The sequence below is a fragment of the Gymnogyps californianus genome, chromosome Z (assembly GCF_018139145.2).
Source record: "Gymnogyps californianus isolate 813 chromosome Z, ASM1813914v2, whole genome shotgun sequence".
In the NCBI taxonomy this organism is placed as follows: Eukaryota; Metazoa; Chordata; class Aves; order Accipitriformes; family Cathartidae; genus Gymnogyps; species Gymnogyps californianus.
The window spans coordinates 54799636-54811815 of NC_059500.1; the positions used below are offsets into that span (position 1 = coordinate 54799636).

General features: G+C 43.5%; 1 protein-coding gene across 1 annotated transcript in view; it reads left to right on the forward strand.

Annotated features, from left to right (window-relative positions):
• The first annotated feature begins 7106 nt into the window (after window positions 1-7106).
• Window positions 7107-12180, forward strand: part of LOC127027767 (histone-arginine methyltransferase CARM1-like) — a 75635-nt gene continuing 70561 nt past the window's right edge. The window contains exon 1 of the mRNA XM_050913602.1: window positions 7107-7275. Coding sequence (XP_050769559.1) covers window positions 7107-7275 — 169 coding nt within the window. The remainder of the gene's footprint in view (window positions 7276-12180) is intronic.

The following is a 12180-nucleotide window of genomic DNA, read 5'->3' on the forward strand; positions in this document are numbered from 1 at the left end:
CAATAACTGGGGAACTTTTATAATTATAAAAATATATATTAACTTTTAGTGTGTTGTTTAAAAAAATGACTGGAACATACTAAAGACAGTAGGATTTTTCTGAATATTTCAGACTTGAACTCAGGCTAGCTTTCTTGTGTTTTTCAAAACGAAATTGTGTCTTGTCTTTTAAAATCAATAAATTTGTTTTCTTGTTACAAACATATCTGAATTGCTTCAGTTTTTATATAGCCAGATATTTTGGATTGTGGTACTATTGATTTTGAGAGAAAAATTATTTCAATTTATGCCTTTTAAATAGGACTGCCATTTTTTATTTAGCAGCAACAGAACTACGAGTATGTCTCAGACTGCAAAAGAAACTAATATTTTGAAGTGTCAATTCCATTAAGTAGCTGTCACATTCCCAGTAAATACAAATAGTAAAATACTTATTAATTTCAGTATTAACAATAATTTCCCATTACAGATTTAGCTAGTTAACAGCTGTCGGTGAGGGAGCATGCAGACTTTGCCCTCCAGGAATTAGTGCTGTCAATTACCAGCACAACCTACTTGTGCAAGTTTTGCTCTAAATATTCTGCAGTATGCTAATGCATTGGATGTTTCACAAAACATAGACAAAGGCCTAATTTTATTGGGTCATATATCTTATGGGTCTCTAGTACGTGTTGCAGGCAGTTTCATATAAAGAAATGCAGACTGGTATCTTAACTGGGGAGGACTCACCAAGTAATAGATGCTAGAATATCAAAATTACTATTGGATACCAAGATTAAAACAGGTATTTCACACAAAACTGGGGTAAAGATAGAAAAGGTGCATCCTAAAGCTTATTTTTGTCAGGAAATTCAGCTTTAAGTTATGGTCCAGTCATTGCCTATCCTTTAATTTCAAATAAAGACCAAAAGCTTAGTAAGGTACAATACTGGTTCCTGCAATGCATCCTACCAAACAAGACTATAGATTTTCTAAACCAGTGACCAGCCACACCTGTGTTTACAGAATACTCCTAATTGGTTTGCTAATCAAGACTAAGACTTCATTGTCTAGCTGGTGCCTTGCTGAGACTAATAGGTCTTGCTCCAGCACACATGCACAAGAAAACAATCTATAGAGGGACATCTCCCTCTACAGGGATCTCACACCAACTAACAGTTGATATAGCCAACAGGCTACATTACTCAGTTCTTTTCCACCAATAGTGTTACCACGAAGACCCTGCAGAATTCAACCTCTGCTGCTGTTGATATTAATTAAAGCGGTTTAATTAGTTAACCAATGGAAGTTTAGTTCAGCATCCCAAATTACTACAATCCAGACCTCAAAGCATGAAGCATAGCTGAAATGTAGGAGAAATTTGGAAATACTGGGTACTGTAAGAAAACACGAGTGTAAGAAGGGTTGTAAGTGAAGCTTATTTTTGTTACTTCTGTAAGCTCATTTTCTGCACAATGTTAATGATATCAAATAAGTAATACACATTCTATATCAAGTTATTTTAAGTGTATTTAATTTGACTTATCTAAAGCATTCACTTCAATTATATATAATGTCATTCAGCCTGCAGCAATCCAATGTGCATCAGTTGTTTAGTTCCATATCAAGGTCTATGCCAAAAACCACCTGAAATATAAGCCCGTTATTCTTCCACAAAGGCGTCTGACCAAGGCAAGGAAGAAACCTTGATCCTTTTTTGGCACTGTTAACAGTATGCTAGAGGGAGTTTTTATTCTGACTTGATTCTGCTGATCTCCAAGTCCAAATGCTGATCATTCCAAATTTTGCTAAATCCCATTGTATATGTTCTTCCCCGATACCTGAATTAACCTAACCAGTAGGACTTTTCTATTCAAAAAACAAAACAACCCCTCCTTGACAACAATGTGCTGCTGATGACAGTTTATTCTAAGCAATTTTATAAGCAGAACTGTTCTAGTAAGAATCGCTCTGCATATAGACATTTTCCACTGGCACACTGCACACAAAATCTGCTGCTGCTTTCATTATCAGATTTTAGGGCAGACATAGTAGGTCAGTACTTATTTAGTAACTAGTAGTTAATAAATCAGACATACTTTCGGAGATCTAGCTGGAAGTGGTATAAACAAATTGCTGCCTCAAGCTGTTCTCTCTTTGCAGCTGGATGTTACCTTTCCCAAAATGGAGCCACACTAATAGATAGTGTCCTGGCAGAGTTCTGGTTTAGCCACCTTCGCTCAAACTGCTGCTAAAAGTGGTCTGTACTAATGTCTCTGCTGCTGGAGATATTTGTTGGTTAGAAAGTCCTGACAACTTGCTGAAAGCACAAGAGTGCTCAGATTCTTCATCTTCTTTCATGAAGTATTACTGGCAGAAGCATGTTTACAATACTTGAGTTTACAGTTTAAGAGAGCTACCGGTAGTAGTATTGTGAACAGGAATATCTGAATACCCTTTAGTATGTACTTTAGAAGAAGGGTTCGTGAACGGGTCCTTTGCAGAAGCTGTAATTTGAGGTTGTGTTGTCTTCCACCAGTATTGAAAGACTGCAGAAACAGCTGAAGAAGCTGCTAGAACAACACATTGATTGAAGTTAGGGTCACAAAGAATTGTGTAGTTGCAACATAGGCATTGAATTTACTGGCCCATGTGGTGACAAGGTGACTTTTGCTCAGAATGGTAGCAATCACTTTATCCTTTTATTTCCCTGGTTTTCAACAGTTTCTGATGCCTAAGAAAAGTTTAGACTCCCCTTCTTCCTCCAGTTTCACCCAAGAAAGCCAAACAGCCAAAATCAAAAGGTGCAGTAAGTAACATAGCAAAGAAATGGGACAGCCTTAGACTGGAAAGCCCACTTTCACCAACAAAGGGAGGCTTGGAGCTAAAGCACGCTCCCCAGGCTCTTGATGGATCTTCTCACTGGCTTCAAGGTCACAGAAGACAGACTTCTATCCAGGATCCACCAGTGACCAGCATGATATCAAAGTCATTTCAGGTCGGTAGCATGACATAGCAAGTAGGAAAGCGGTCACTTTGATGTTGCTCAACTGTTGGAATAATGCCCCCACCTAACTCGTGAATCTCATCTCTGCATGAAAGAGATGCCCCCAAATGCTGCTTGTTTTGGAGCTCAGACAGAGCTGCCTGACGCTTTCTCTCACATTTTTTAGGTGCAGCTGTCTTCTTGCTATAGGGTCAAGGCAGACCTCTCTGAAAGGACTTTGAGAGCATGTGACTATTATGGTCACAGATGTGATACACAATAGCTTTTGCAACCATACTTATCCTCAGAGCTTTCAAAGGTGCATTTTTTCCACAGGAAGGAAACACTGAATAGTTCTGAAGTTACTTTGGCTGTATGTGTGAAATACAAAAATGTTTTATGCATAAATATGGCTAATCATCGCCATATAAAAGATATCATTCCCTTCCTGTGGACTTCTGGTAGAGGAGTCCATTTTTTGTGTCTTTGGAAAGCATGATCCTTCTATCTGTACACTTTACTTCCATTCACTTATTTTGGCAAATCCAAATCAAATTCATGCTTCTACTAAACCAGCTGCATTACAGATAGACAAGAAAATGTCTTGTCGTAGGATGTTTCTGCTGACAAAATTGCCAAAATATCTAACTATGCTGAGTAAGGTACCACAGGTAAGCTTTTTTATCCTTCTATTAAAGGGAATTTAATTGATTTAAGATTCCTGAAAGTTTGGGTGGACTTTTATTCTTTAGAAAATAAAAAAGTGGTCAAGTAGCTAATCCATTATAGACAAAGCTTATTGTGATGTCTGGAAGAGAAAGAACTTTTCTCATTTAATACCACCAGATCCTATACCTTTAAACCCACTAAGCAGGATCGTAACTGTAGTTGCTTTTTACTTTAAAAGCAATGGGGCTCTGCAGACACAGCAGTCTAACTGGAAAAGACTGTGAAATTCAAACCTAATTTTGTGTTACAGCACTTGTCACATTCTAAGGTGGTTTTTGTAATCAGCAGTTCATGTAGCTGGCAAATGGACAGGGTACGCCTGCAGAACGAATGCTCGTTGATCTGTTCTAGCGTTCAATGTCAAAGGAGAAGCTTAACAATAACATTTAATAGAATACATTTTTGCAGCACTACGCTTAAATTTGGTTCAGATTTCTAAGTATAAAATACTTGCTTTAGCAAGAGATACTGAAAACTTAAGTGTTTGCACTACTAGTGAAGAACTAGTTGGTAGCATTAATTTCATACCTACTGATATTGCTGCCTTTGTTGACAGCCAATGAAAGACAAAATTGGATTAAACATTGTTTTCCTATTACTTCCACAGATCAATTTTGAAACAAAAATGGTGCATTCTACACAATAAAGCATTCACAGTGAGGCAGCAGTTTCAGGTGAGCAACATCTTGAATAGTGTTTCCTGTCAAATTTTGGTGGAATTCACCATATGAGGGATATAGTAGTACACGGTTTGAGCAATAACTGTTGAAGGTATCTCCTCAGATTCTTGAATAATACCATACTTTAAAGAGACTGATGGAAATCTGGATAGGAAAAGTATCAGAAAGTACAAAAGCAGAACATAACTTAAATAGTCAGTTGAAAGCTTTTTCTTTGCTGATTCACGTTAACAATTCAAGATGTGCATTAAAGGCTAAAAGGAATAGTCAAAATTCCCTGTCTTCTGCAGTCCCAGCTCACACTAGCTGTTATCACTCCAACTTTTAGGAATACAGGGTTTTTTTTCAGATACATTGTCCTTTTGTTGGACTTGATAATTAAAATTACTTTATGCCTTCAGAAAATATATTTGCCCTGTATATGTTTGGCAAAGGGCTGTAAAGCAGAAATTATCTCAGACCTTTTCCCCCCATGTCTCCCGCCCCCCCCCCCAAAAAAAGCACGTATATTTGCTTCAGGAAGCAACGTTGCTACATCACACTCACTGTTGCAGCCAAAAACTGCTGTACTGCAGCCACAGCCACGTAGCTGTTCAAAGGTTTAGTGGTGGTCCCTGAAGCTAAAAAGGAAGCAAGGCTGCAAGTTGAAACCGAGGCGTTAAAAGCAGCAATAACTACTGCCTGAAGGGGACAGGCCTCTTCTGTGGGACACTGTGTACTCCTTATGGGTGTGAGAAGTAGTAACGCTGCTCAGGACTAGGTGGTCAGTGGCACACCTGTACTGAAGTGAGGTAGTCATCCAGTAAAGATACTGGTATAAAAAAGATACTCTTCTGTCTCCTTGTACATATGAAAAAAATGTACCCCTCCAAACTACCCTTGCCACCTTCTTTTTCAGAGCAGTGTGAACAACAGCAACATCCTGCCTGTTGCTCCATTTTATTACTGGTGTGTCATCAGGCTCTCACATCTAGGGGAGGAAGAATCTATCTGCGTGACACCTTTCTGCTTATCCACTGGACTTCTACAACTCTTAGTCTGGCATTTGCCCTACATTTCAGCTACCTGTAGATATTTTCTTCTGGGGTCAACAAACGCAGTCTTGCCTTACTTGTATTTATTCAACCTTTCACTGCAATGATGAATTTGACAGCCCAGAAATCCCCATTTTTTGGCCTAGAGGTTAGTTAAGTGGCTGTGGAGTTGGCTTTGGGTATAAGCAATCCAGCTGAGTGCCAAAGCACTTACTGTGTGCAGTAAGCTATGCACAAACACCTGATGGCATATGCAGACTGCCTTCTTCCTCCTTCATACAGGGTTAAATAACATCAAAGTCGTTCATGGAAGAATCAAGAGGTGATGATACCTCTTCTTCATTCTCAGGAGGGATAATTAAATCCAGGCAGAGAACTGTGCTATTGCAGTAACAGAACTGTGTTGTCTTTATAGACAAACCATCTCAGTCATTAGTGCAAACAGAGGTTCAGCAACATGCGTGCCACTTCAGTACATTTTGTGGCTTAAGCGGCTCAGAGGAACAAGTCTCTGTGTAGTTGGGAGATCTCTTTGTACAACAAGACAGTGCTTTTAACACAGTTGGGGTGGGTACATTCGCTTCCTTTCCAGCCAGCTAAACAGGATAGCCCAAGTCACCATTTGGGTCCAGAGAGCATTACTGATACACATATTACAACAACGCCTGGAAATTCAATGAGCTGAGGCCCGTTTAAAATTTGTACAGTACTTTTAAACTCAGAGCACTTCTCAAATATTTATTAATTAACCTTCACAAGTTGACACAGAGGCATACAAACAAAAGTAACCGGCGGTTTTTTTTTTTCTTTTTATCGCGTGTGGGGGCGAGGTGGGCACACACACACCAAAAAAAACAACCCCAACAAAAAACCAACCAACCAACCAACCAAAACCACCAGGGAAAACTTTTATAGCAAAATAGAGACACCTACTGCTTAATATTACAGTTACACCCTTACGCTCTTAGAAAATAAAGCGGGGGAGGGGAACACCAGGGAGGCAAACGCCAAATTATCAGGGGTTTAGCGAACCTTCTCCTTAAATCACTGCTACAAACTTCTAGTCCCGATGCCAACACGGGAGCTGCCCGTAAACGCACGCGCACGGCCTTTCCCCGCCAGCCGTGTCAGGGCGCCGGGCGCTCCGCCAGTCGCCGCGGGCGGTCAGCAGGGCCCGCGGCCCGCCCCAGCCGGCGGCGGCGAAGGAGCGGCGGCGGGAGGGAGGGTGTCACGGTGCCACGGTGCTATCGCCTCCCCGCCACGCGTGCCCCGCTGCCTTCCCAGCGCGGCAGCCACAGGGACAGGGACGCCGGAGGGCGCCGTGCACACGCCCGGCAGCGGGGCTGCGGCATCGCCACGGCCACGGCCACGGCCACGGCCGCCGCCGCCAGGGAGGCGCCGCTGCGGCCGGGAGGTGTCGCTGCCCGCCGCCGCCAGCGCCACCCGCCCCGCTTAACGTGCTCGGCCGCGGTTAAGTGGCTGAGGAGGTCTGGAGGCGGGGGTGAGGCTGCGGTGCAGATGCCCCGGGAGGCGTCTGAGCCGTGGAAGCGGTCTGTCGGCGAAGCCTCCTCAGCGGGTCTCCCTCCGCCGCAGCCGCCTTCCCCCGGGCTGGCAGGAGGAGGCGGGAGCGGCAGCAGCGCCGCCGGAGCCCGGCTCGTCAGGCGGCAGCGGCTCTTGGCAGAGGGGGGCGGCGGGATCATGGCCGCTCCGTCTCCGCACACACAGCAGCTGCTGCGGTGCAGCGTGAAGCTGCTCCTCGCCAGGGAGGAGCTGCCGGCGGGGCTGCAGCTCGCCAGCCCCAGCCAGAAAGCCCTGCAGCTGGAGGTGCAGCCGGGAGAGGAGGACGCGGACGTGACTGTGACAGACGGTTAAGTACCGAGCCCCGCCGCGCCAGTGCCGGCCGCCCCCCTCGGCTTCCTCCTCGCGGGGGGACACCGACTTCGCCACCCAGGGCGGCCTCCGCTCCCCCACCCCCCCACCCCCCCGCCCCGCCGGGAAGCGGCTGGCCCTGGAGGAGGCCGGGCACTTCTCGTTGACGGCTCGGCGGGGCAGAGGCCCCGTGGCCCGCCGGGCTGTCAGCGCCCAAAGTAACCGCGGCGCGGTGCGGGGGGCTGCCGCCGCCTTCCCTCAGCGCCGCCGGCGCCCTCGCGGGCCGGGTGCCGGTGGCGGCCGGGGGTGCGGCGGGGCCGCGTCTCTCTCGGTGTGGGTCGGCGAGGGGCTCGGGACCTGTCCCGGTGGGCGCCGGGCTCGGCAGCGGCAGCCCTGGCCCCGTCGGGGTCAGTTCAGCTCTTGGAGCAGGGGGCTGTTCTAGGTGCTTTCCTCGGGCTTGCCGGGCTCTGGGGCGGACGTGGGAATGAAATAGTAATACACTCATGGTGAGGAGCCAGCTTGAACTCCGGACGAGTGTCACGCTCGCAGCTAGCGCGAACTGGTCTCGTCTGCACGGCCTTGCGAAGTGCTGCCCCGTGTACCGCTTTCCCTGCTGGTGTTACAAGCTTGTCAGTGACAAACTGCCTCTCGGCAGTAAGAAGTTGCTTTATCGGGGAAAGGTACAAACTGGCATGTCAGGGTAATTTTTTCCTCTGTTCTTGAGCGTTGTTGAGTTTGTAATTTTAGCCAGGGATGGTCAGAAGAGGTCTTTTCCCCCATAGCTGAAGGACAAGGTCTTGATTTCTTCCTACGGAGCCAAATGGAAGAGACAAAATAATAGAACTGGAAAGGGAAGGAGGTAAAGAAGCCACTCTGTAGTTGTATGAACAGAACTGCGTTTGTTTTTCTGCTGCTGCTGCCAGTTGGGCAGCTGTGCTGAGAGGGCAGCGGAGCACAGCAGTGTCTCAGGATGCACTGTGCTGCTGGGAAAATCCAAACCGGTCTAGAAAGGCAGCACTTAGCCTTGAAGTAATTCTCTCTGGCTCTGCTACTTGTAGATAGGCTGTCTTAAGATGCACAGGTGATGTCTGCATGCACACAGTCTACTGACTTTCTCGAAAGCAATCATTCTTTTGGATTTGTGTCTTTACAGGGTTGTAGCGGAGCTGACATTTTAAAATAAATCAAACTTCTTGAATCTGAGTGGCGGGGAGACTGGGAAAAAACTGAAATTGCTGTATGTATAGAAAGTAGTTAGAACTGCTCTCAGTGAGGTGGGTGAATATGAGAGCAATCCCGAGCAGGTCTAGACACACAATACCTGTTGTGGCTTTGATTTTTCAGAAGTGATCTCAGTAACTTCTGAAAGGATTGCTGGAATAGATGGATTACAGTCGTGTTCGGTTTTTGGTCGGCAGTGTAAATAGATCAGTTCATATGCCAGTTGATACTGGATACTTGCTTCTGCTATCAGTCATTTAACATGTCATTTAAGAAAGCATGAGTGACAAAAACTGACCGCTAATCACATTTGAGATGTGCTTCTGTCTTGCATTGTATTAATTGGAAGACTGGTCTGTAGTTACTGTTCCTTGGTCTTTCATTTCATACATGCTCATTCTTGCATGCATGTGAATGAAAGACCTGCTGGAAGCAGAGTGAAATTCAAAGTTACTAGTTGGTTTTTTTGTTATTGAAAGGGCTCACATGGGACACAACTGAAAACTTAAGATATAGAGGGATTTTTTTTTTTTTAATGTCCAACAACACTGGAGTGTAGTTTACGGAAGACTTGTTTGATTAAGTTTTAGATGAGGGTGCATCAGTGGGCATCAGTCTATTGTTGTTACTAAGAGGGGAACTTTGCAAACCTGTTTTGAGGTGCAAGCTGTCTTCTTTCATCTTTTTCCTTTCATATGAAGATGTTCAAGCTGTGCCCTATCAGACCCTGTGGATAACACAAATCTTTTTAGTGGTATCTGGGAGTTCAGTTACTTGATGCTTGAATACTTTGTGTATTAGGTGAGAGAAAAAGTCTGCAAACAGCTAGATGACATACCTTATTATTAGTACTGCCAATGTAATGTGTTTTTTTCTAGCATTAATATCTGCTCATTGGAATGATCTTACTATTATTTATGTTGTCTCACCTAGGATGGACAATTTTACTGTGAAAAGAAAAACTGTTTTCTTACAAATCTTGACTAGAATTGATCATACTGTGGTGCCTTTTGTTGATGGTGGTAAGATACAGGTTATTTAAGCAATAAAAGAAATTGGCATAATTTGAAGTGTTGACTTTTTTTTTTCTCCATACTTCACATTGAAGTGATGAAAATTACTTTCTTTTCAAACTTTCTACCTGAATACGTCTCCCAAAGCTATGTATTGGGTGTGTTTGGAAAAAATAATTTGGTGTAGTTATTGTGATTCTTTAAACACATCTTGAAGAGGGGGCTGCTGTTTCTTTTCTGGTTATTTAAAAAAAACCAACACCACCACCAAACAAAACAAAAAAAACCAGTTCTAGTTTAGGATACCATCTACGTTCTTCACCGATAAGGGAATTGTCAGGAAATATTTTTGTGGAGAATGAAGCAGGCACTTTTTATTTGTATTTTAAAGTGATAAAATACCCCTGGTCAAACTGTCTGGTCAAAAATTACTCTGATTGCAGAGCTGTGATTAGACTGTCCATCAGGACTGCATTCTTACCCTTGTTATAGCATTCAGTTTATCTGTAGGTTTTATACTTCACCTATCGCTGCTGTATTTGTCTGAACCTGTTCTATTATTGTCTGTAGTGTAATAATGGTAATTGAGTATAGAGCTAAGTAAGAATGTAGACTACATTGCGTATCATAGTGTATAGTATATAGCATATTGCTGGTACTCAGAGTGATTTTAAAGGCAAACGTGTGAGCAGGTTCTGCTGTAGTTGATCGGCTGCTGGAGTTCACACTCCCTACTGGCAGTGTCAGTAAGAATTCCACCAGCTCAAGCCTTAACATTTCCCTTTCATATGGATGCACATTGGGTCAATACAGTGTCTGAAGTCAAGGGATATCAATACAACCACTGTTCCCCAGAAAGGAGCCTGAAGCAGTAGAATTTCTCCGTAAGTGGAACAACTGGTTATGATCCTGAGAGATGCAGAAACTGAAAAATAAATAGAGGATGTTAAAACAAGGAAGAATGAAGGGTGATGCTTTATCAGGCAATGGATCTGTTTCAGCTGTGGGACAGGAGAAAGAAAGAATCTCCACAATGCAGTATTAATGCATGTAGAGTGGGAAGAAACACTGGACTTTCTAAAGTACAGGTGCCAAAGCCAGCAGGTGAGTATACTTCTGAGTGCTGTCCAGTGGGGCCAGTACTGAGCTGGAGCTACGACCATTTGAGCGAAGTGTCTATCAGGGAGACAGTGGTTTCTGATGAGCTGTGAACCCAAGGAGAGCTGGAGACGCATGCCTCTTGTGGGGCAAAGGTGTTGTCAATAAAATAGATGATCACCTGGTTCTACTGATTTTCTACAACAGTTCTTCACCACTGATTCGGAAATGAAGATGTAGTCTGGAAAACTACTCTTGAAAGGTAGCCTGCTGCTGCTGAGAGAACTCTGACCTTGGGTCAAAATATTTTTGAGGGTGTTGAACAGAAGAAGAAATCCTGTTGACTGACATAGTGCATTGCTTTGGGAGGACAGGGTATTAAAAATGTAATTTATAGCTGGTTTATGGAATGATCATAACAGAATTGCAAAAGTTCTGGTATAAATAGTGAGAACTTCTGGGAAGAAAGTAGAAAACTGGTGTCCAGGAAGTGTTCCCAGGGGACCAAGAGAAAAATCTAGGGCTGCAACCTACTTGGATCAAAGGAAGCTGAGGAGCAGATGGCTGAGTGTCATAAGATGCAAATGTAGCAGTGTGGTGGCTTCTCCAGGGCTGGGAGACCTTTTGGAATCCCTTCCCTGTGAGAATTAGTATGTAAACAGACAGTGATGTTCAACCAAGGCCATTGAATTTCTAATTGAAGGCTTCAAAATTTGGCAGTGTCTGGAGGTTTCTCCTAGCCACAGCAGCTCTATTTTAATTCTGTTATATTCTTGTGTAGTTGCTGTGAAAGACCATTAACTACTGTTTCTCTGAAGTATTTTTTCCCCACTTCATCTGACCGCTCTTTAGACAATTAAAAGAAGCTTCCTTGAATACTTTTTAAAATATACTGTAAAATCCTTGGAATCTTGTATTGATTTTGGTTCCTTCTGTTGATGCATTACTGTACTTTTTTGTCCCTTAGAAGTATCAAGGATATAAACACAGACAGGATTTAAGCTTCCAAAGAACAAAACACATCCAACTCCCCCTACCTAACAGAAGTAGATAACATTGTGCTCAGTCATGGTGCTTTTAATATGAAACAAGGTTTAGAGCTATTGAAGCTGAGAACAGGAATCTGGCAGCTAGCAGCTGCCACATCCATGTATTTCTGCATTAAAGTGCAAGTTCTGTGGAAGCGCGTATTATACCACCTCTTCACTCATGAATTTGTTTTGCCTGAGGTTACTAGGAAAAACAAAATCCCTGATATCTTTTTCGGAAAGGGTTATTGGCTGTACCTCATAGTTTGGAGTGAGTGAGGGAGAGAGAGAGGAGTATCTTTTTCTGATTCAATGGATACTTTGACAAAATTCAACAGCAGCCTAGCAAATAAGTAATTTTTCTCTCTAGTTATACGCAGAATAAACTCAGTGATGCCTAAGTAGGCTGCTTTGCAAACGCTCTTTTTATTCAGAGAACCTGGATAGAAGCTAGATGAGACTGGAAGAGTAGTGCTTTTTTTGTTTTGAAAAATGAGCAAACAGTCTTTTTTTAAATTCTCAGGTTTTTTTTCTGCCTTACCT